The following is a 25,136-nucleotide window of genomic DNA, read 5'->3' as shown; positions in this document are numbered from 1 at the left end:
CAACATATACAGTCTATTTATACTATAGCATAATTCTCACAAATTCTCTTTCTTGAAAGGTTTACTTATTTACGTTCCCAAACACCGTTTTCAAATTAGACTTCCAGAATTTAGCTAGGCCACATTTGTCAATAGATAATAACTGATAAACATCCATGATTGATAATGAGATCCTAAAACTAAAAAAAAAAATCAGCATGCGGCCGATAACTACCCATTTATGTATCTCCCAAATGTACCATATACATGTGTATATCATAGTGAATTGGTAAAAGTATTATTGTGTCATATTATGCAATTGCAATTAGTTATTGACATATCTATTACAGGACAATATGCAATTTTTAAAAATATCCATGTCAATTTGGATATCTAAAAATGATGGCGGATTCAATAATTAATGAATTATACACGCCTGCAGAAATGCCAATGATATTTGTTTATGGAGACGTACATTTTATTTCGTAAAATTCATGTTGAGATGAATCACTGAGAGTCAGAATTATGATATATTAAATTGCAATTCGGCAACATAGTAACATCTGTTGTGACTCTATATAACAAACTGCTTATTTTAGTTTTATTTTCAGAAATCCTCGACAACTAGAAGGTAAGCCTCTTTCATTTCTCATCCACTCATTTACGTCTATTCATAATATCAATTGATATCGATACTATAATCGCAATATGTCAACGTTGGAGCGATATAATGGTTATATTTCATATTTATGACATAGTCAGGACTTTGTATTAAAATTGTTAAGATTTTTACAATTGCTACAATATTGCCCCGATGTATTGTTAACACCACAATTATGAGAAAATTAAATGTGTGCTTTTTTGACTTTGCTATAATAGTCATTTCTGCGAATATGGCGGTCCCTTATTCACGGACCTAATTAAGTAACACAGTCTGTAACATGATCTTGAAAAAGGAAGAAACATTAATTGTACTCACCATAAGTGCCGAAATTTTTTACTTTATTTGTATTAAATTCTCAGCACCAGTTTTTGAAATATATTCATTACTTTTTGATACTGTTTTTATCAGTGATCTCTACTGGAAATATACTCTATCAAATTGCCTTTGATGTTTTATCCACTTGATATTTAAGTCATGAATATGAATGTTATGAATATTCAGTATGATGAATTGCATGAACTATCAGATTCACTGCTCCGCATAGTTAGATTACTTAAAGACGACAGAAGGTAGGTTTAGCGTTTTTATATTGCGAAGTAGCTTCAAATTAAAAAATTATGCATTTTAGGTGTAGATTCAATACTATTTCGTACTCATAGCATTGTAAAAGAATATATATACTAGCGCAAAAACGAAACTGTGCATTAGTTAGTATATGGAGAAAATAATAAAAAATAACAATGAACAAATTTTATTTTCTTAATATATATATATATATATTTGTTTTCCTAGTATAAAACGTCTAAAGATTTTTTTGAAATTGAAAGCGCTTACGTTTTACAATGTGTTGTTATCTTTTATTTTTTACTTATTGATGACCTGACACTGTCAATTTTTTTTTACATCTGGATATATATATATATATATATATATATATATATATATATGTGTGTGTGTGTGTGTGTGTGTGTGTGTTACTTATTGATGACCTGACACTGTCAATTTTTTTTACATCTGGATATATATATATATATATATATATATATATATATATATATGTGTGTGTGTGTGTGTGTGTGTGTGTGTGTGTGTGTAGAGAGAGAGAGAGAGAGAGAGAGAGAGAGAGAGAGAATAACACATACCCATATCCATACCACACTCTGTATAAGCCCAAGACACCAATATCAGCCCTCGGGCCTTCGGTCCTCTGACTGACATTGGTGTCTCGGGCTGATACAGGATGTGGTATGGAAATGGGTATGTTTTATTATGTTTATTACATACTTAGTAATGACATACAAAATATGTCTATTTGAACAAATAAAACGTAATCAACATTGACAAGAACTCATATCACTTATATCTTTGTTATAATATTTATGTTCAGATTTTTGTCTGCAAAAATAACGATTTACACTCCCTTGAATTGACTTCAGTGTATCAGGTTCATATTCCTCTCCGTTTGATTTCTTTACATTCATAAAATATCTCGCAAGATGCATATCTAATTCCCCGACCGGGATTTCATCTGGTTTTTTCAATTCGTTACTCTTCCTTAGGTAAGTAGTAAATTTCCTTAAATCCGAATCAGTTTTTCTACTTGTGTTTGCCTTTTTTAGTTCCTTATCAAAGTCAAAAGTACATTTATCCCCAGTATCTTCATGGTCATTCTGTGTGTCGGTCCCTGTATCAGTAGGCGCTGGCACAATTTTAAGGACTTAGGTCTGTGGGTTGCACCGATTCTAAATCCATCGTAATACAGTAAGAATTTTCACCAACATCAGCGGTATTTAATCCACACATATATTTGAGTTCGATTAATCTGTTTGCCCGCGATTCAAAAGTATTTTCTCTTCCTTCATGTTCGTCCATGTTCATGTTGTTTTTGTTCGTCTGCAAAATATTGAAACGGAAAAATCCAGAGGAGTTCCGGATAGAGGGGTTCCGCAAGGGGGTCTGATATGGATCTGCATGGCTGATACGGATATCAGCCCCGGGGGCTGATACGGCTATTGTAAAGTAGACTGTATTGCATATGCAAAAAACCTGTATTTATTACTAAGTATGTATATATATATATAAAGCAATGGTATGTCTATCATTTACAGAAACAGAACTATCGAGACATGAAAATGTTCAAGAATATCACGGTCATTTTCCTAGCGTCGTTAACAACAGGTTAGAAATACCCCTGTATACATAGTAAAAGTTTGTTTTGTATATTGTTTTACGATGATTTTCCACTCATGTAGAGAGGGCATTAGCTGTAGGAGAAGTATCTCAAATATTGACCAATGCATGCCGGCTATAGCAGTAAGGGATATTCACTATGCTGGAGCAACTGTGACAAGGGACCTCCGTTTTTATGGTCATATTCGAAAGTTTCTTAACTTTCTTTTATAATGCCGAGTGCTTGGAGAAGGAACAGTCACTACCTATGTTTAAAAGTTTTAGACTTGACGCGGCGGCATTGTCGTGAATCGAACACCGGGACTCCATGGTGACAAGTGAGCGCCCTAGCCACTAGCCAGCGCCTGGAATATGTCATTGTAAAGTGTATTGATTTTGCTTACTTTTATCGCATTTAAAATATGGAGTAAAATTAACTTTAATGTCGGGTGATGATGCTATGGAAGTATTCCGACGAGGTAGAATTTGGTCATGAGAGAAAAATCTCTTGCTTTGGCCTTCAACACGACATTTAGATATATCGATGACGTTTTATATATTGACAATGCTCATTCTCATGTCGATTCGATATATCCCAGTGAACCCGATATAAAAGACACCTCAGAATCTTCCACATGTACTTCATACTTAGATATTGTTTTGAACACATATGTTAACGGTAATTTGACAAATCAACTTTATGACAAACGAGATGACGTTAGATTATCCATTGCCAATTTCCCATATTTATGTATCAATATTCCATTGCCACCTGCATATGATATTCACGTCTCTCAACTGATTTGATACGCAAAAGTATGTTCTGCTTATGATTAGTTTTTAATTGAGGCAGGTTACTGACAAGAACTTTGATGTTACAGGGGTTTCAACAGTCTCGTTTAAAGTCAGTATTTCGCAAATATTATCGTCGTTATGATGACCTAATTTACAATTACAACCTGTCATTGAGTCAAATGCTGTCTGGCGTGTTTTATACAAATGGTTAGGACCGTTTTTCTACACCGATTTTGACTACAGATTACTCCATCTGATGCCACCTCTGGTGTTTACATGAGTGTATAATTGCCCCACTCTTTATTTTGTATTCTTTATAGGAATTAGGAGATCGATCTCTGTTCCTTATCTTCATCTTTTCTTTCTGTACTCAAATAAGTTTATCACCAAGTTTTTCAAACCAAAATAGAAGGACAATTTTATATAGATAGCTACGTATCCAGTGTCTAATTCAATATTGGTTGTATTTATAGTATCCTTTTTATCAGTTTTACTACAGTTTTAAAGCACAAGGTAGGATAAAAATCCCGTAAGGTCCAAATTTCAAAATGAACTTAAAATTGTGAAACCTATAGGACACCTTGTTTTAAGATGATATCTTGATTGCATGTCACATATATGAGCAAATTTAGTGTTTCGGAAGAAAATGACTTCTTGCTTATGTACGATTTTAATGTCAAGCTGATGCTGGTGTGAATACGAGAGATAATCGGATTCCAAAACAACATATACTTCAAATTTGCCATATTTTTGCCCAAAATTGAGAAAAGTTAGAATTTTCATTTCTGTGACCTTCCTAGGAGTTTAAAATATGATATATGACGAATGCTGAGAGAGAGAGAGAGAGAGAGAGAGAGAGAGAGAGAGAGAGATATTGAGAGATTGCATGGTTAACTTAATGATCATTCACAGTTTTGTATATGGTGACTTTTCAAAATGTGAGCCTAATATCCTTATTCCACCCTCTCCTTCATTGTTGTATGGCCATTATACATTATGCCCTTATTCACAAATTTCCTCTACTTTTTAAGCAGCAAAAAATTAAACAGCAGTAGGAATAATGTACAAAACATTTGCGTTGGTGGCATCTGCGTTTTGGGGGGAAATATATATCCAGTCCACAGTCATGTAGGACAATTGAAATGGAAATGTAATAGAATGTTAAATGATCAACCAATTATGCTTATTCTGTGCACAGTTAAATTCAAAATAAGCCCTTTGTGAACACATAGTTTTATTGATTGTTAGGATCAAAATGTCAGTTATCATACTTCCTCTGAATGAAGTAATACCAGTACTTACATTGAATTAAGTTAAATTGCACTCATTATGCTGATTATTATTCTTGAAAAGTGATATCAGACCGACCTCCTGACATTTACATGCAACCATATGCAAATGTGTATTTCAATCCTGGTGAAGATGTGGAATTGCCTTGCAGAGCGAATGGAGTACCAAGACCAACGTAAACACTTATTTCATTAAAGTTATATAATATTATCTCAATTAATCTTCTTTTTTATCCGTTGCCTATAATTTTCAATTATATGTCCTGTTATTTCGTTTTTCAAACACAAGTACGATCCTTTGAATAGTTATAAGTGGAAGAAGAACGGCCGCTATCTGAATCTCAGTGGCAAATTTCGTAAGTTGTCCGGCGAAGGTACCATTGTGAATAATGCACTAGAGGAAGAGGACGAGGGCATTTACCAGTGTATGGCTGAGAATGAATTTGGAACATCTCTTTCAATCAATGTCAACTTAAGGCAGGTTTAGTTTTACGAAAATATGAAATTTTGATTGAATTGAAAAAAAATGTTATTTTGATTACTAGATATGCTGTATTTTCAAATTCTACTTCAAAAGTTGAATTTTAAGATTATTTTGATTTACAAAATCTAGTTCAAACGATATATTTTAAGATTATAAGTATTTCTATCATGAATTTCTATGAAACATTTATAAAGAGCGGGAAAGCTGGGTGCATTTGATGTTTCGGAGCCCGTCACCTACCGTCCCAATCTAGGGGATTCTCTAACGCTGGACTGTGTCCCTCCCGTCAGCGTTCCCAAACCCATCATCGTGTGGGTTCTGCGGACACCTGAAGGTAGATTTGAACCCATCAACTACAACGGAAGAATTTCACTGGACTTGGAAGGTTGGATTTCACTCCAAATGTTCATATAAATAAAATGCTTCTAGAGGTAATCTATAAAGTATGTGACTAAAACGACAGGATAGCGTGTCACTTAAATCCATTATGTAAATGTATTTATTACTATAAATTGATATTTAGTTAGCTCATAAGATATGTTATTTCATCGCGTAATATTTGAAACAAATATAAATTCCAAGTATATGCGAAATTCGGTTTTGAGGATTATGCTATAATAGTTTTCGTCGTCAATCGCAAAGTACAGCTATATAAATTATATATTAATCTAGATCGCTTACACTTCGCCAATATTCTGAAGGATGACGAACAGGAGGGCAAAGCTTACGTCTGTTTGGTCCAAAATCCTATTTTGAGACAAACTTCCTTCGGCAAACTCAACTACATCATCCCTGTGGGAAGTAAGTCATAAAAACGTATTGCAATTCATATTAAACGTATTACAATTCATATTAAACGTATTACAATTCATTTCATTGATTGAGTGAGAAAGAGAGAACAATATAGATGAAGTAAGTCATATTAAACGTATTACAATTCATTTCATTGATTGAGTGAGAAAGAGAGAACAATATAGATGAAGTAAGTCATATTAAACGTATTACAATTCATTTCATTGATTGAGTGAGAAAGAGAGAACAATATAGATGAAGTAAGTCATATTAAACGTATTACAATTCATTTCATTGATTGAGTGAGAAAGAGAGAACAATATAGATGATTATAATTGTTCAAGAAATACATTCTCGTTCAAGAATATATCATGTTTGCTCCTAAACGTCTCTCAGTAAATGTAGATTCTGTCATTCCTCCGATATTTTATTTCAGAGCTTTTGTTTGTCTCATAGAAGAGATAAAACGGGACAATTTATATAGTGAGACACTATATAAATTGCCCCTTTTTATCCTGGGACATTCTATAAACTTCAAAGTTGATAATTTTCACGTTTCGGCATAAAACAACTAAGAAACTAGGAGGGTATATGGTTGTTAAAGATGTCTGATTATGACGCAATTTCACAGTACATGTAGTGAGTGCAATCTCACTTAAAGTACGTCATTACGTTTTGTTGAATTTCAACAAAAAATTAGCAATAGCAAACTTTAAATTTTTTATGAAGAGCATAGCATACGTTTTATTAATTTTTATAAATATTATTACTTGCTAAATGTGACTTAGTTTTGGTAGAGGATTGTGTCATCGTCACTTTCTTTATGAAATACGTGGTAAAACTACATTTTCTTACTCACTGTTATAAATGAGCTTTGTTAAAGTATTGCTTAATAGTTTACAAACGTTCGAAGTCTGCAAATCTAATCTGCTTAAACTTAGGTACAAGTAGGCCTTCATTAGAACTGAAAATGAATAGGGACATTATACAAGAAGTGAGCTTAAAATTCTTTTTGTTGTTGATATTTTACTAAACCTAAATGAATCTCACAACTCCTATAAGCAGTACAAAATAAAGAGTTGGGGAAACACGAATCTCTCTATTCTCTAGATAAAATATCTTATACTTAATACACCTACGTGTTCTTCTTCTTCGTCTGCTTTCAACTATAGCCTAGCTGGATATGTCATTACTGGTGATGTTAATATAGTTGAAAACGAGGACATGAAATCACTTATTTTCAAAGGTTCTCAATTCAGAGAACTTCGTTCTTTCAATTAGTGGAAGAACATGATCTCTATTGTGAAATTATACCAGCTGAGAGGCTAAATATGACAAAGAAGAACTTGATACCTTGTCAGAATGGATTAAAAGTAGATAAGAAGAATATAAAAATCCCGTATTAGTGACATCAAAAGAATAATACGTATCATCTATCCATTGTTTAGTAAACCAGAAGTGATCAAATAATTAGATAGGTTACATGAAGAATATGTTTTGGTTCTTCGTAGTTTTTGGTGATTAGGTCTTCCAATAGTCTGTTGGAATTGACATGGACATGAACTGCGCAACTTTTTTTTAGGCGACCTGTTTTATATTCGTATTAAGCAGAGTTTATTCATAGCTTCAACATGAGAAGAAAAAAATCTCTTGTTGTGGCCTTCAACACGACGTTTAGATACATTTGTATATTGACGACGTTTTATCTATTAACAATGATAATTTTCATTAATATGTCGATTCGATATATCCCAGGGAACTCGAAATAAAAGACACCACAGAGTCCTCCACGCCTGCTTCGTACTTAGATTTAATTTTGAAAATAGATATTAACGGCAAACTAACAACTCAACTGTATGACAAACGGGATGATTTCAGCTTCTCCATTGTTAGCTTCTTATATTTATGTAGCAATATTCCATTATCACCTGCATGCGATGTTTTATCTCTCAACTGTTTGATACACAAGAGCTTGTTCTACATATGATTAGTTTTATAATCGAGGCAGGCTACTGAGAAACAAGTTGATGTTACATGGGTTTCAACAGTCTCGTTTAATGTCAGCATCTCGAAAGTTCTATGGCTGTTGTAATGATCTAATTTGCCAATACAACCTATCTTCAGGTCAAAGGCTGTCTGGCATGTTTCATACCGATTGTTAGGTCGTTCCTGGCACACTGATTTTGACTATGGATTACTCCGTTTACTTGGATCAAATATAGGGATCACGGCTGATGTGACTGGTCAATAAGGATATGCTTACTCCTCCTAAGCACCCGATCCCACCTCTGGTATATCCAGGGGTTCATGTTTGCCTAATCCTCTGTTTTGTATTCCTCAAAGGCGTTACATATGTATGAGATTGATAACTGTTCGCTATTTTCACTTTTTTTTAAGATAAGAAAGAACAGATTGAATTTGACCAGATGAGGATTTTGTGTTGTGAACTAAAACAAATGTATAACACTGATATAATTTTTCTGATTCTTAGGAGTGCCAGCCTTAAGACCGGTGCAGTATCTCTGGAGCTCGGCCTCTGATAGTTTTGGACTGAGAGGAGAGACATTTAGTCTCAAGTGTATATTCGGTGGAAAGTACGTAAATAATTATGTATGTCTGATCTGAAATAATGGCTATTAATAGATACATTACTTCAAAGGAATCAAAAATACAATTGTTATCGAAACAAGTCCCTGAATATTTCTATTTCTACTGGTCAAGAAAAACTCTAAGGAGAATGAGATTTTCGAACTATCTTTTTAACTACCTATTTATTGCAATTTGATGTGAAATATTCAGCATCAACGTTGATTGTAAAATAGTAATTCTGACAAATAATCTTGTCGAATGAGTTGAATTGTTTTACATTTAGCCCTACTCCGGAAGTGAGTTGGCAGAAAAACAATACTTCGCTTCCTGTTCAGTACTTACTAAGATCCTATGGACAGGAGCTTTTCATTCCTAGTTTGACAGACGAGGATGCTGGACAGTACAAGTGTATTGGCTTGAACAATCAGGGAGCTGTTCTCTACCGAAACTTCAACGTTCGAGTGCAATGTAATCCTAAAAACAAGTTTTACTATTAATTACTGTAGAAGATCAGTACGTCCTCAGCAAATTAACTTTCGATTTAAGAAAGTGAAAAACATGACCTATGTAAGATTTTTTGAAAACTCATAATTCCATATCTAAAGATGTCTGTTATTCTGTTTCATATGCCATTCCAGCGAAGCCATATTGGGAAGTTGAACCAACCAATATAGAAGCTAGAGTTGGAACATCAGCAACCTTCATTTGTAAGGCTAAAGGTGATCCTAAACCAAAAATAGTGTGGTTCATAAATGGAGTCAAACTGACAGGTTATCATCTTAGTATGTTATTATATCGATATGTTTTGTCCACATATATCTAAGTTTGAAAACGATCTATGACAACCTCTAACATAACATATTCATTATATTAAGAATCCAAAGTACCAATACTGCAGAGCGGCCGTGTTGTTCAGCCTAATTCCAACAACCTAACGTTCGTCAACCTGAACGAGAGTGACCGCATGGTCGTGCAGTGTAACGCCTCTAATAAGCATGGTTATGTATTTGCAGATGTCTATCTTGACAATCTAGGTAAGTTTAGAAGTCGTTCTTTGTGCCTATTCGTAATAGTCTGAAAGTCAAAGTTTGTGTTTCCACCCAAAAGTAATGTTTGATGAAACATTTGAAAAACGATGCTATGAGAACTAATGGAGTTCAATTTTCCTGGTAAACGCTGTGACCAAAAGAAAATAGAAGCGAAAAATATCCCGGATATTTGTTGGGTCGAACCACTCTAGGACATTGAAAGTTCTCTTCCAGTGATATGTCTTTCATTTTTACATGAATTCATACAAATGAATGTACAAGGGCTGTCCAAAACCATCGTGGACAGTGGCGATTTGTCATTTTAAATGCGTTTAGATCCATACATTGTTCACCAAAATATTTGTAATGAAACAAGTCAAAATAAGAATTAAAATACACAATTAAAAAGTGCGGTTACATACCCCTAGTAAAAACGTTATAAATTTCATCATTAATTTTAAAAAAAACCTAAATGGCAATATCTTCCATAAAACAGATCAAAACGCCACAAAATGTCAGTATCAACTATACTTCATTTTAACACAAAAACATAACACTAACATACATTGCCTGACAGCCAGCCGTGATTGCTGGATGCCCGTAATTTATTGTATTACATAATTCACCGAAAAACAAGGCGTTTTCCCCATATACAAATGGCTAATAATGGACCATTCTATTCAACCAGTACAATATACTGTACCGTCAATAAAACATTTTCCCGCTATTGCTAACGCGGGAAAATATAATTATCATGTACCAAAAACAACAGGCGTCATTGTATGATACTGTTAGTATCGGTTGTTTGATAAATAATGGAGGTATCATGAACACATCGTAAGAAATGTCTCTGAAAATATCCGAAAAATTAACGTTAGTCATCCGAATGGAGCAGCGTACAATAAGAAAATTCTGTGTTAACCGATAGAAGCGAAAAAATGAAGCAACAGCAACTTATTTGAAAATATCCAAATCGTTGATTTAAAAGTGACATAAACGGTTATGTGATGTTATGTTTGATTTGGGAGATGCCACAGGAAGTCGTGATGTAATGGAAATGCGAAATAATTCAGATATGCACCCGTATAGGATTTTATATCCCTGAACTAATTCGATTCACGAGGGTATGTTCTTCGTACGGTCACTTTTTGAATTGAGACACGCTACTAACAAATAGGGCGATGCTATAGGGGATTGAACAGTCTCGTTTAAAGTAAGTATTTCGCAAAGTCTATGGTCGTTATGATGATCTGATTTGCAAATAAAACTTGGCGTTAGGTCGAATGTTGTCTGACGTGTTCCATACCAATTATTAGACCGTTCTTTACATACTTATTATTAATGCGGGTTACTCTATTTAACTGATGAAGATAGAGGGCACACGGTGACTGTGACCAGTCAACACTTTACTCCTAGGCACTTGATCTCACCTCTGATGTGTTCAAAGGTCCGTATTTGACGTACTCTTAATTGTGTACTATTTATAGGATTCGTGAGATTGATCTTCTTTTTGTCAATCATGAACTCAGCATGAAAGATGGGAATCTTACGGTGAGAAAAGTTGCGTTTATTTGTGATGTTAGCAAATCGTCGGTTTTCAATATTCTCACCAATAAATGGTATTCTAACGTATTTGAGTGAAGACGTGAAAAGTGTGTGGAGTGTGCTGGAGATACTCATGTTCGCAATGTTACAGAAACGACAATCTAGCTTGACGCCATGCGGCCTGTATATACACAATATCTTTGCTGATAACGCACTTAAAGTTTTGTGCAATGCTCTAATTCTTGTATAATTACATTGTTATGGTCTACACAAAGATATTATTTCTTACAACTGCCTCAATCATGAATATAAAGAAAAATATAGAATATATCCACAAACTATTGGGACAGCCCGTGTATATCAATCATCAGTTATTAAGCTGTGTTCACTTACTGGCGAAAAACCTAAATCCTGATAAAAAAAAAAGATTCTGTGGTTTCTTTAACTTTTGTTGTATGATGTACCAGATCACGAAATCAAGTGATAAGGAAAAACAATCAATTTTCATAGACAAAAAACATGGAGAACATTTCTTTCTACGGAATTTTTATTTTCAAATACACGAAATTTGATGTTCCCGAAAATTTACAGTAAATTAGGTATCTGGAATTAATTAAAAATTTTAACAAGGAGTCTGGTACTATTATTTTTATTTCTTGTCATTTTCGTTTGACAGGCAAAAATGACTATTTTTCTAGGCGTTGTGTTTTCAGTAAATGGAGACGCTGTGAGGCTTTTCAGATATACACATGTATTTAAATATCGCAATGCTGTAAACACGAAGAGATGTTTTTACTCGTCAACGGAGTTCATCTTCATTGGGAGTAAACTACTTCAAAATTGTATATTTCTAGAAATTTTAACATGGATAGTATACAATCCATCAAAGGCGTGACTTCATTATCCAAAATAGAAATAAGACTTTTGTAGGTCGAATTCTAATTTTTGCCGATGTATATTCCAACATGAAAATCAATATACATATATACCGAAGAATGTGTAAATTTTAGGCTGGGAATAACATCAACATTTGCTTTTTATATTAAACATAGAGAAAGAAATGTCACTATGCTATGATATTCTCTGAGATTGATATATTGAGCTAATCAAAAGACTAAAATTTCATGACATAATTCTAACGCGGTTATCTCAATATCAAAGAAATTCGTTGATGTATATTCTCCGATATACTCCTTGACGTCATAACACACGACACCGTGTAGACATTACTGAAACACAGTATCGCAATGGAGTTAATTATTCCATTCTCAGAATCGCTTGAGAATATTTCCCTCGTCACAAAAGTTTGCTAAGTAAAACGAACCTTGGCTAACTGTGTTGATTTTACTTTCCAGCAATATGTCGCGACTGCGATAGTTACCTAAAAGGAAATATTCCGAAATTGATATTGCAGACAGTTGTTAGAGGATCAATTACCTTATTTCTGAAAGTTTACTGAACTATGTAAAATGACAATTTATTTCTGTTGAAAATGTATGAAATGATGTTAAATGACATAGAACATTGACGCCATTATCTTTTGAAATTTACAGTATCGGTAATCTAAATACAATTTTCATTCTTGCTAGATGAAATTCACCCAGTAACATGTCGACTCTATATTGTATTATTAATTTATTTTTCGTCCATAATTTAATAATTATATCTTAAAAGTGATATCCAACCGCCCTCCTGCCATTTACAAGCAGCCAGATTTTGATGTATACTTCAAGCGTGGTGAATACGTGGCATTACCTTGCAGAGCTAATGGAGAACCCAAACCAACGTAAATCATTGTACATACTTCAATAGCACAAAATATAAAGATCAAAGCACTATGTAATTTTTCACAGTCTATTTCGACATCTTCGACTTTCTAAGATTCTCATTTACATACATAATGATGATCATTAATTTTGATTTTTTTCTATGAAATTTCATTTCGTCAATTCGTTGCAGAACAATAAAGAATGTGGTTATGAATGTTTTTGTAATATTCAAAATATTTTGTTTCGAAAAATTATTATTTATCATTTGTCGCTAGTAAATGATGAAACATTGGACGCAATCTGTCAGAATATTTGCACTGATATTTATGAAGTGTTGTATACTTCTATTATACAGTTATAGGTGGACGAAGAATGGCATCAATTTTAATATCAGCGATTTTGGCAACAAATTTCTTCAGCTGTCGGGCGAAGGTACCATTGTGAATAACGCACCAGAGGAAGAGGACGAGGGCATATACCAGTGTATGGCTGAAAATGAATTTGGAACATCTATTTCAAACAACGTCAGACTCAGGCAAGTGCAGGGAAATTATTGAGTAAAATGTGTAATGAATACCTCTGTAAGGGTTCTCTCGACATGCATGTTGAACAGTGAAGTGCATACTACTATGCACCAAAAATAAGGCGTATAATATCCCGACCTAAGATTTAGACTGCGCTGGCACAACTAGTATCGTGAAAGGTGAAGATAACGAACAGTGATCAATCTCATAATTCCTATAAGCAATACAAACTAGAGATTTGGGCAAACACGGACCCCTGGACACATCAGAGGTAGGATCAGGTGCCTAGGAGGAGTAATCATCCCCTGTCGACCGGTCACAACAGCCGTGAGCCCTAACTCTAGGACGTCTCCGTAAACCTTCGTCGATCAGAGACTCACGATAACGTTTGTAACGTTAGAACGAAGTTTACCAAAATATCGGTATGCTTGATGTAACACTCCTCCAAAATAACGACTATCGAAGAAATTTGTAATAGAATGGATGTGCCGTTTAAGCTTAAGGATTTACAACTAGAGTGTTTAAAAACTATAGTTCTACCCACGGGATATGGTATAACTCTTTTGTATTCAATTTTACAAAAATTACATTGGGAGGCAAAAGTGAAAGTATTTCTAGCTGACAACGATAGCAGTTTTTCTATTTTACATGTAGTAATGATTTCCCCAGTAGTATCACTAATGAAGGGTAAGCTGAATCACTGTTTTAATGAGAGAGAATCAGACCAAAACTTTTTGCACTTCAGAGTGGTAACAGTTATTATTATGAGTTTTTACTAGACTCTCTGCTCGTCGGAGATTCGCGGATACAGCCTAGCGTCTGGTTGAACGAGACTAGTACACAACGTATCTAATGCTTTATTGATAAGGATGGACGGTTGCCATATTTTCTATGAATAGTGTTTTACTTTGTTGTCTAGTTGAGTCTTCAATCTGTTGTAAATTGTCATGATGAGTTATTTTGTTTCTGTTTTTGTTTAAATAACTTATTCCTTTATCATCATGACTATAACATAGTGTAGTACCGGTGGCGAATAGGGTAGAGAATATGTCTGTGAAATTAACAAGGAATACAACGGAAATAAAACAACCTATTAAATGCAAAATAAACTATCACTATTGTAAAACGAACGGTAACTGATGCAAAACAAACGCTTATAAATTGCAAGGCTAAAGCATTGTCACCAATGCAAAATGAATGGTCACAAGGCAAATTGAAACTGAAATTCTCCGATTTAACGCTAGGTGGCGTTTAAGTAATAATGTATGTGTCTAATTCGACTGAATGACATTGCGACCCAAGCAAAGTGACAATTCGACACAGATAGACACAGCAAGACGATTCGGTGCACTGACAACTGATTTGGCCCAAGGTAATTCTATTTAAAGACCATTTAGCCAAGAAAGTTTGGTCCAACAAATATACGAAGCAGAAACAACTTAAACGAATCTGATATTTGTTATTTAATCAGTTTTTATAATTCTGTATTTTTGTACATCCTGTAAGTATGTGTATCTTTTCCGATAAACACTCTGTCTTGGTAATTTTCGCTAACCATTATTTGGATCTTAATTAGAACGAAAGATCCCGACAATGAACGTGGGTGATTTGTAAACATGATATGGACTTTTTATCAGCAGAGGAGAACATCATGTTGACGCAGTTGAAATGAACCACAACTTGATGCAAATTATCCAAATAATATGGTTCATTTCAATTTATAAAGCACATGTGGTAGCAAAATCCTCCTCAGTTGGTAAAAGGTTCTTATCATGCAGATTCCCCAACTCGTAAAATGTTTCACTTGAAAATATTATTTTGGCTTTCTGTGAATCCTTTTTTTTCAAATTACTTAAAATTTCACTTCGCAGAGATTTCCACTCAGTGTTCATAATTTTATTTACACAGCGCTGTTGTAAAAGTCTATCATGTAACTGTTAGATCCACCCATTGATGTATTTCTAACGATTGATTTCAAGGACAAACACTATAACAATGATACTGATACTGTTAGAGTTGTATGACGCGATTATTATTAAGTTCAATGAAACACGGGTGTCAGCGTCAAATTTGTGAAAGGGAGTGGATCATCAACATTTGGCTAGCGAATACTTCTGATTGCAGTGTTAAGATACTGGATGTTCTATGCTAAGTTATGGTTATCATGTTTGACAAAGAATGTACCGATTCTTAATCAATTTTTATGTGATACAAATTAAGAATGGGAAAGCTGGGTGCATTTGATGATTCGGAGCCCGTCACCTACCGTCCCTTTCTGGGGGATTCTCTAACGCTGAACTGTATCCCTCCCGTCAGTGTTCCCAAACCCTTCATCGAGTGGGTTCTGCGGACACCTGAAGGTGGATTTGAACCCATCAACTACAACGGAAGAATTTCACTGGATTTGGAAGGTTAGGGTTTAGAGCATGTACATGTATTTATCACTTTCTAACGGTGATTATCACAAGATTCGCACATAGATTGCCTTCTCAAAATAAAGAAGTATAGCGCATTTAGTATGCAATTTCGCCTACAAATATACTTTTTTCTTGAATATCATTTTTTACAAATATTCTACTATACAATGTCAGTTTATACTTGTGTTTACCCAAATTATTCAATAAAGATATCGATATGTTGATAGTATCTTTATCTGATAAGCATAAGCATCACCGTGATTATATAGAGTATAGTAGATGTAACATAATGGGCCTAAAAATTGCAAACTGTTGCAAATGACCACCTTAAACCAGAAATAAAACACTGAAATTGTTTTACTTGAATATGACTATACATAAGTCCATTTGTGGAAATTTGGTTTAAGGTGGCCCTCTTGTTGAAAATGGCTAAAATACGAAAAATCGTTCTCAAAATTTATCTTGAGATTATGCAGCCTGTCAAACGTTAAACCTTTAAACTTACATGCCTGGGTGGCCTAGTGGTTTAGGTGCTCGGTAATCTTACACTTGAAGCATACATTCCGAGTCTAAAATCTATTTTTTTTTTTTTTTTGCTTTTCATTTTTGGGGTCGTTTTCTTGTGGGGGGGGGGGGGGGTATAAATGTGATACACATATTTTAACAAATACATGTATTAGGCATTTTCATCATAACTTCCATTAGTTGCAAGTTACGACTTAAAAGAAAAGGAATTTATTCTGAGATCACCGAAGTTCCTTTTGTTTACACTAACCTGTTCATGTGTGCACAGGATTTTCAAACCGTAGTGTGGCTGACGAAAAGCTAAACAAATACTACAGGAAAAAGGGCACAGATGCACAACATGTAATAAGTAAATAAGGTCATGGGAGGAAAATAACGGTTATACAGTTTGGCTTCTCAAAAGTAAATATGAAAATTCATGTAGCAATTGTCATATGATATTTCGGCAAAGCTAAACACTCGAATTATCAATAAATGGCAAAAGAACTCGTGAAATCTATTAAAGATGCTGCAGCCATGCCAGAAAAAGACAGTGAGCTAAGTAATGCCGTATGTAAAAGGGTTGTTGTGTGATATGATAGATTAATTGAATGTTGTTTAATGTCCCTTTCGAGAATATTTCACGCATATGGAGACGTGATATGAATGCGCCTATGAAAATATTGTACTGTTCATCATTCTACATAGGAACATGGTTTATTGATTAAAGATGAATCATATAATATAAAAGTCAGTAATGCTAATTTATATCTTGGTTAACGAAACACTAAAAACGTTGGTCTTATATTTAAAAATAACACGCCAGTCTATTATTGGAAACCGGTTTTTTGCCTTTAGATTTTCATCAGGAAAAGCGCTATAGCTCTTTGTAATCACAGGTACAATGAAAAAATAATATACACTCATGTTTACGGGTATTTTTTGTTCTATCATTTTTCTCATTCCGGTATTATATGCCCCTTTACGGCAATATTGGGCATCATAGATGTTGCAAGAATATTTTTCACGAGAATACATCATTTTGTATGACGTAACCATTGTCGAATCCGCGAAGGATAATTTCAATACCGATGAATATAAATTATGAATTCTCTCTCTCTCTCTCTCTCTCTCTCTCTCTCTCTCTCTCTCTCTCTCTCTCTCTCTCTCTCTATCTATATATATATATATATATTTCATAAATTTACAATTCTACAGGTCTACAGTTACCCTCAGTCAACCTTCTGAATCGATTTCTAAGAAGACGAAAAAGCAAAACTAAAACAAATTAAAAAAACCTCCAGCAAACCATGCGATAATAGCCAGTCAGCATTCGTCGGTGTTCAGTCTTCTGACCTGATCAATGTAGTTGATGTATTTACACTTTAGATGACATAAATAGGATAGCATGTGGCATTGAACGTCTAATGTATTGTTACGTCATATTATAGTACATTACGTATTCACTCGATGAATTGAACCGTTATCAAGAATTCATGTAATAAGGTAAACAACAAAAAAGAGAGTTTAAAATTCAAAACGCTTGCATACTTATTAGCTAGCATAACGGTTACAGTGTACCAACATAAAAAGAGTGGCTCTGGATTGATTACTATTTAAACACTGTATTTACTGACTAATTAGTTTATATCTACTGCACATGTCAATATAAAAATGTATGGTTAAACAAAGGATAGACGTAGACCAAGACTATTAAAGGGGCATGGACACGATTTGAGCTTTAAAAAATTCTAATTTTATTTTCCATGTTTAGTGTATAAAATGTTTAACTAAGGTATCTATAATGTTCAGCAAAAATTGAATGTCAGTTGTCGAGGTACCTGGGAGATACAGAGCTCACAAATCTTGTTTATGTAAACAAAGCTCGTGCCATGCTTTTGAGTACATAGGTTAAATATTACTAGTAAAAGTTTCATTTAAAGCAGATTTTATTTTCAATTTACAAGTTAATTCTGAACACAATTAAATAGATTCTAGTGTTTAGCACATCTCAGTTTATTTCAAACATGATATTTTCTATTAAGGAATCTATATATATAAACAAAACCATGGCACGAGCCTTGTTTGCATGACAAAGAATTGCGAGTGCTGTTTTTCACTTGTTACTTCCCAACTGATATTCAAACTTAGGTTGACCATTCAATCGTGTCCATGCACCTTGAAAGCAGGAATGTAGAAAACTCTATAATATTTATACATTCAATTAGGACGTTTACGCTTCACCAATGTTCAGAGAGAGGACGAGCAACAAGGCAAAGCGTATGTCTGTGTGGTGGTTAATGATTTTTTGAGACGGAACTTGTTCGACAAATCAAACTACATCATTCCAGTTAGAAGTAAGTCAAACGATTATCTTTTAAAATATCCTAAAAGAAATTCTTAATCAGTGGCGGATCCAGTGTTTGTGCACCAGGCATCCCTTCACAAATACGACAATTAAAAAACATATCCCCAAATCTACTTTTTGGTCAGACCTCAGTAGCTTTAGGGGATTAGCCTTGGATCCAATGGGGGCTTAACGGTAGCCTCCAGACCCCAGCTTTTTTCTGCGGACTCCGTTCAAAACGTTTTGGATCTGCCTCTGGCAATTATTCATACACACGATCGTTAGGTAGAACATTTCTTTAATTCATAACATGCATACTAACTTCTTTTGTTTGCTATTGTCATTTTTATGCATTTGTTTCTTCCAAAGTTTGAATTTCCATAGAATGAAATGAAAAGATAACAAACACTGATCAATCTAAAAAATCCCATAAAGAATACAAAATGAGGAGTAGGGCAAATGTGGCCCCTGGACTCACCTCAGGTGAGCTCAGGTGTCTAGTACGAGTAAGCATCCCCTGTTGATTGGTCACATCCACCGTGTGCTCTCTATCTTCATAAGATAATGGGAGTAATACGTAGTCAAAATCAATATGTGAAGAACGGTCTAACAATTTGTATGAAACACGTCATACACCATTCGACGTAACGAAAGGTTGTATTTGAAAATTAGATCATCATAACGACCAAAGAATTTGCGAAATGATGGCTTTGAACGAGTCTGTTAGTCATTCATACGTCGATTCGATATATCCCTGTGAACTCGAATTAAAAGACACCACAGGGTTGTTCACCTCTGCTTCATACTGAGATATTTTATTGAAATTTGATATGAACGGCAAACTAACAACTCAACTTTATGACAAACGGGAATATTTCAGCTTCCTATATTTATATAGCAATATTCCATTATCACTTGCATATGGTGTGTATATGTCTCAAAGGATTCGACACGCGAGAGCTTGTACTGAGTATGATCAGTTTTTAAATCGAAGCAGGCTATTGACAAACAAGTTGATGGTGAAGGAGTTTCAACAGTCTCGTTTAAAGTCATCATTTCGCAATAGCTTCACTGCAGATTACTCCGTTTATCTGATGAAGATATATTGGGCTCACGGCGGATGTGACAACAGGGGATGCTTACTCCTCCTAAGCACATGATCACATCTCTGGTTTTACGAGGGTCCGTATTTGCCCTACTCTTAAATTTGTATTTTTATGATAAATATGAGATTGATCACTATTCGTCATTTTCACTTGTTCATCCATTCGTTTTGTGTTGTATCTAGAATTTCCAGACTTGAACCCGGTGCAGTACTTATGGACTTCTGCTTCCCATGAAGTTGGCTTAAGCGGGGAACCATTTATACTGAAATGCATTTTCAGTGGAAAGTAAGTAGATATTTCTTAATAATTAAGAATGATATGCTTCGGAGTAAACCTTGTAAGGAATGATAAGTAAAATTTGAATGTTTCTTTGATGCCTAATTTCACAGTGGCTAAGTTTTAGAATTATATCTATAACCAAATCGATTTGATATCGATATGACTTGTAACACATTTTTCAAATACTAAGTCTTTAAATATTTGCTATTATAAGCCCTACTCCGGACGTGACCTGGCTGAAAAACAATACTTCACTTCCTGAACAGCACTTCCTAAGATCCTATGGACAGGAGCTCTTCATTCCTAATTTGAAAAATGAGGATGCTGGACAGTATACGTGTTCTGGTTCAAACAGTCAGGGAAATGCCTACCGAAATATTGACGTTCGAGTGCAATGTAATCCTTCATAAATTAGTGTTTTGCTTAAAGTGAAATAATAATGAGGATGTGTAATTGAAAGTCATTTTATCAAGTAATAAATGACAACCAAAGCAATATTGGGAGGTAATGATAAATGAGAATATTATGCCTTGAAAATAAAACTCAAATACTTAATCCTATCAACAATCATCGTTGGAAACCAACGGTTGATTATGCTTCGTTCCATTCTCTATCACATGTGTATCCATTCATTACTACTCGCTCGTTCTCGTGAATAAACATTTAAAAATATTTTCCAATCAAAGTAATCGCTAGAGTAACGGAACTCTTCGGTTTTTAAAGGTAGCATTAACTTAACTTTGCTATCACAACAATTGTATACCGAAATTGGGCTGAAAGCGTCTTGTTGATTGGACAAATTCATTCAGGGTGTACTATGAGCACCCAATCAAATTGCTTCATTAATCATTCATGACGATGAACAACGATGTATATACAGCAATTACGCGTTGTAATAATAAACCATAGCAACCGGGATAAAGGTTCTGACAAATACTTAGCTTGCATTTTAAGACCTCCCAACCGCATAACAAAGAGTCACGATAAATGAAACACTCCATTGCAAAAATGGTGGCGCATTTAATGAGTTTGATTTGTCATTTCAGCGAAGCCATATTGGGAAGTTGAACCAACCAATATAAAAGCTAGAGTTGGAACATCAGCAACCTTCATTTGTAAGGCTAAAGGCGATCCCAAACCAAAAATAGCGTGGTTCATAAATGGAGTCAAACTGACAGGTTATTAATAATAATTATCTGTTAATATCATGAGGTTATCATTGACTAATTAATTGTTTAACGGTTTATATTCCAAAACATATAATTTTTATCATTTTTAGAATCCAAAGCAGCAATCACACAGAGTGGTCGTTTGATTAGACCTAGTGCCGGCAATCTCACGTTTATCAATCTCAACGAAAATGACAGCTTGGTTGTACAGTGTAACGCCTCTAATACATATGGTTATGTGTTTGCCGATGTTTATCTGAATATTCCGGGTAGGTGTATCAAGATGCAAAATGTTTAAGATGTTCATTTCCTTTCAGTTTTGAATCGTGTTCATATGAGGTAATTTAAGTCCCTTTTTAAATTCTAAATTCGAACTGAGACGACACCAACTGTTAGATGATTGTGATAAGGCGGGGCGAAAATGGACGACATGTTGTAACATCCATGCAAAACGTTTGAGTAAAATTAGTACCTTTTGTCATGTGTACATGCTATATAATTATATGTGCTTTATATTCAATATTCCTCCACTTAATTAATCTCGGTGAATATAAAATATGTGAAATGTATTTAGTATGATTTTGTTTGATCTTGAATTGACACAATTATTGCAATGTAGCGTGTAACAGCGAGGCGAGAATTCATTATGATAGTCTTTTAAAACACACACACACACTCGAGGTATACTGTTTCAGGATATCTTTCAATGGAAAATGACAAAATTAATTTCTTCATATACAATGTATGACTGTTGAACGATAAATGGTGTTTATATGTAAAACTTAGGAAAATGATTTCATTAAACTATGAAAATGTCGTACCTGTTATAGTGAAGCTCGCCTCCATTTAGATATTTGTAATATGGTACCTAATATCTGCTAATATACATTGCATATTGTCTTTTCAAATTATTTTTTCACTGTAAAACATTTTTAAGATATTGAAAAACTGTGATGCTTTAAAAAATATTTCGGTTTGAAAATAACAACTTTAAAGATCCGTGATATATCGCACTCGTTTTGAAAATTTATAACTTCGCATCCATTGACTATACAGGATTTCTAGAACCAAATTATTGAACATGAGTACCCATACATATGGTCATGAGTTTTACATACTAACAATGGCAATTGGTGATTTCTTTACTTCCTCACTCGCATACGTCCACCTGACAAACAGAAAATTCCAGTTGCATTGAATATGATTATGGTTTTTGTTTTAAAAAGTTGAACGGTTTTGAACATCTGATTAATAAGATTTTCAGATGGAAAAAAATTAATAAGCTGTCATAAAGATTTAAGCATGCAAGTAGTCAGATAAAGGAGAAACTGTCCAACTTTCAGAGTAAAAAGATTTTCCAATTCAAGAGGATGACAATCATTCACGTTTAAAAACTTTATATAACTTGTAAAGCGACTCTCTCTCTCTCTCTCTCTCTCTCTCTCTCTCTCTCAGTTATCGAGATCTAAGGTCTTCTGCGAAATAGGTACACTCAATATCACATTAAACCCTGAAATGGAAAATAGACTGATACTTATATACATATCATAGGCTGAATATGTAGATTATGATAAAAGTTTTGAACGAATTGATTTTGCAGATATCAGGCGATTGTATACATTAGACTGACCATATCAAGAAGAAATTGTTTGAATGTGGTCATTAAATTAAATATGTAATACATCTATGATCCATTTCTATTTTGACATGACCGATCGATAGTTTTAACAAAGACCGTTTCTAAGCTACCTTTTATGCTCTGATCCTTAGACGAATTTGACTCCACTTTTTGGTACTCTGATTTTCCCTAAATAGCTCTATCAAGTTTATTGTTATTTCGGATTTCAAACATTTCGGTTGAGCAACACAGAAGAGACATTATTTGTCGAAATGCGCATCTGGTGCATCAAAATTGGTACCATATAAGTTTTACATGCTAATACTCACACACTTACTAAATCTGTGGTTCTCCTCCTTTCGGATTGCTTCATAATAGCTGTTAATCATCTTCAAACCTGCGATAAACATTACCCAACGTTTGTGTACGAATAGAGTTCAGCTATTGGGCGCCTCTGATATTGAGTATAATACTCGTAATGCACATGTAGTTCATTTCACATCATGTTACATGCATTGTTTTAATTACTGCAACAAATAAAGAAAAATCAAAGGTTTAAGAGTAAATATATTGTCCCAGAAAATAAAATGATAAGAAAAAAATTACCCACTCGAACTCACATTGTATCACGTTAGTATAAAAGATAAAACAGGTTGATTTCGAACTCGAGAAAATTTGTACTTTCTATCTCGATGTGTTTTATTGTAGTGCCGATGAATTCTCTCTCTCTCTCTCTCTCTCTCTCTCTCTCTCTCTCTCTCTCTCTCTCTCTGTATGTCTCTGTCAATTTCTGTCATTTCATGCACTTTAATTGAGCATTTTAATTATGCGGGTAAAAGACAATAAATAAATAAATAAAAATCGCTACTTCCATCGTTTTTCATAGTACATATATATTATATTAGGGACAGTTTGGTGAACTGATGTTTAAAAAATAGCTTGAACTGATTAGTTCAATACATTGCTTTTATTATCTTTTTTTTTTTTTTTTTTTTTTAGGTTATTGAGACCTGCGGAGTGATAAGTCAAGATGCACGTTGTACCGATCTGAGAATCTTTGTAATTTGAATAATTAGACAACAAGCTATCAATCTATTACATTGTTATAAGTGAGTGACTAAGAAAGCAAGGTTCTATGTGCTACCAAGTTATATGCAAGTGACTGCTGAAAATACATATGTTCTTTTATATATGCAATGGAAGCATATTGATCAACACACATTTCCTTTAATCGGCCAAGCGATGAAGCTGATAATGTTAACAAAATGCGATAGAATTATAAAAAAAATGTTTTACCCTAAACCACAGTTTAAAACATATGTGCATTGAAACTGAAAAACCCAAACTTCACTAATAAATAAGAAACATGAGATGTGAGACATGAAATATCTGCTTAATCTATGCCTTATCAACAAGAATGACATTACAGATGAAGAGTTCCTCATTGACAATATCTTCATAGTCTTTGGTGATCAGGCCTTCAAACACTCTGTTGGAATTCCTATGGGCACAAATAGTACTCCTTTGTTAGCTGATCTGTTTTTATAATCATTTTCATTCATGTGTTCGGGTTAGAATAGGTCCGCAGTACCACTTCGCGACTAAATGGGCCAGTTCTTCGGATGCGACTGCAAGCACCAAGGCTCCATGTCACAGCAGTTGTGGCAAGATAAAGATCACTCCCTGCTCAAAGGCAGTAAGCGCCGAGCATAGGCCTAAATTTTGCAGTCCTTCACCGGCAATGGTGACGTCTCCATATGAGAGGAAAATTCTCGAAATATACAACAACAATCCAACAATATACAATAAATCTTATATCGATTCGATATATACCAGTGAACTCGAAATAAAAGACACCACAGAGTCCTCCACATCTGCTTCGTACTTAGATATAATATTGAAAATAGATATTAACGGCAAACTAACAATTCGACTTTATGACAAATGGGATATTTTAGCTTCTCCATCGTTCCATTATCACCTGCGTATGGTGTTTATATCTCTCAAATGATTCGATACACAAAAGCTTGTTCTGTGTATAACTAGTCTTTAAATCGAGGCAGACTACT

The 25,136-nt window shown here is 34.2% G+C and overlaps 1 protein-coding gene across 5 annotated transcripts; it reads left to right on the top strand.

Moving 5' to 3' along the window:
* The first annotated feature begins 493 nt into the window (after positions 1 to 493).
* On the top strand, positions 494 to 24,158 carry LOC125654305 (neuronal cell adhesion molecule-like). 5 transcript variants are annotated; one of them, XM_056144731.1, is made up of 19 exons: positions 496 to 610; positions 2,752 to 2,821; positions 4,961 to 5,072; positions 5,203 to 5,373; positions 5,575 to 5,765; positions 6,053 to 6,181; positions 8,664 to 8,766; positions 9,045 to 9,229; positions 9,400 to 9,543; positions 9,637 to 9,795; positions 13,009 to 13,120; positions 13,459 to 13,638; positions 15,848 to 16,038; positions 18,777 to 18,905; positions 20,184 to 20,286; positions 20,495 to 20,676; positions 21,327 to 21,458; positions 21,560 to 21,718; positions 24,067 to 24,158. In XM_056144731.1, the coding sequence occupies exons 2-19, from the start codon at positions 2,770 to 2,772 to the stop codon at positions 24,072 to 24,074; spliced, it is 2,442 nt and encodes an 813-aa protein (XP_056000706.1). In that variant the 5' UTR covers positions 496 to 610; positions 2,752 to 2,769; the 3' UTR covers positions 24,075 to 24,158. The 5 variants fall into 5 exon arrangements, with proteins under 5 accessions (XP_056000707.1, XP_056000704.1, XP_056000705.1 ...); XM_048884179.2 differs by having other exon boundaries at positions 498 to 610; positions 9,400 to 9,531; XM_056144732.1 differs by having other exon boundaries at positions 494 to 610; positions 9,400 to 9,480; positions 21,560 to 24,158.
* Positions 24,159 to 25,136: the final 978 nt, after the last annotated feature.

Source organism: Ostrea edulis, chromosome 7 (assembly GCF_947568905.1).
Source record: "Ostrea edulis chromosome 7, xbOstEdul1.1, whole genome shotgun sequence".
NCBI lineage: Eukaryota > Metazoa > Mollusca > Bivalvia > Ostreida > Ostreidae > Ostrea > Ostrea edulis.
This window is presented reverse-complemented; position numbering and strand designations above follow the sequence as displayed.

Coding starts and splice junctions, on each gene's coding strand:
- LOC125654305 (XM_056144729.1), top strand. CDS start 2,770: ATGAAAATGTTCAAGAATATCACGGTCATTTTCCTAGCGTCGTTAACA. Junction 5,766..6,052: donor AATTTCACTGGACTTGGAAG/GTTGGATTTCAC, acceptor ATATTAATCTAG/ATCGCTTACACTTCGCCAAT. Junction 9,230..9,399: donor CTTCAACGTTCGAGTGCAAT/GTAATCCTAAAA, acceptor ATGCCATTCCAG/CGAAGCCATATTGGGAAGTT.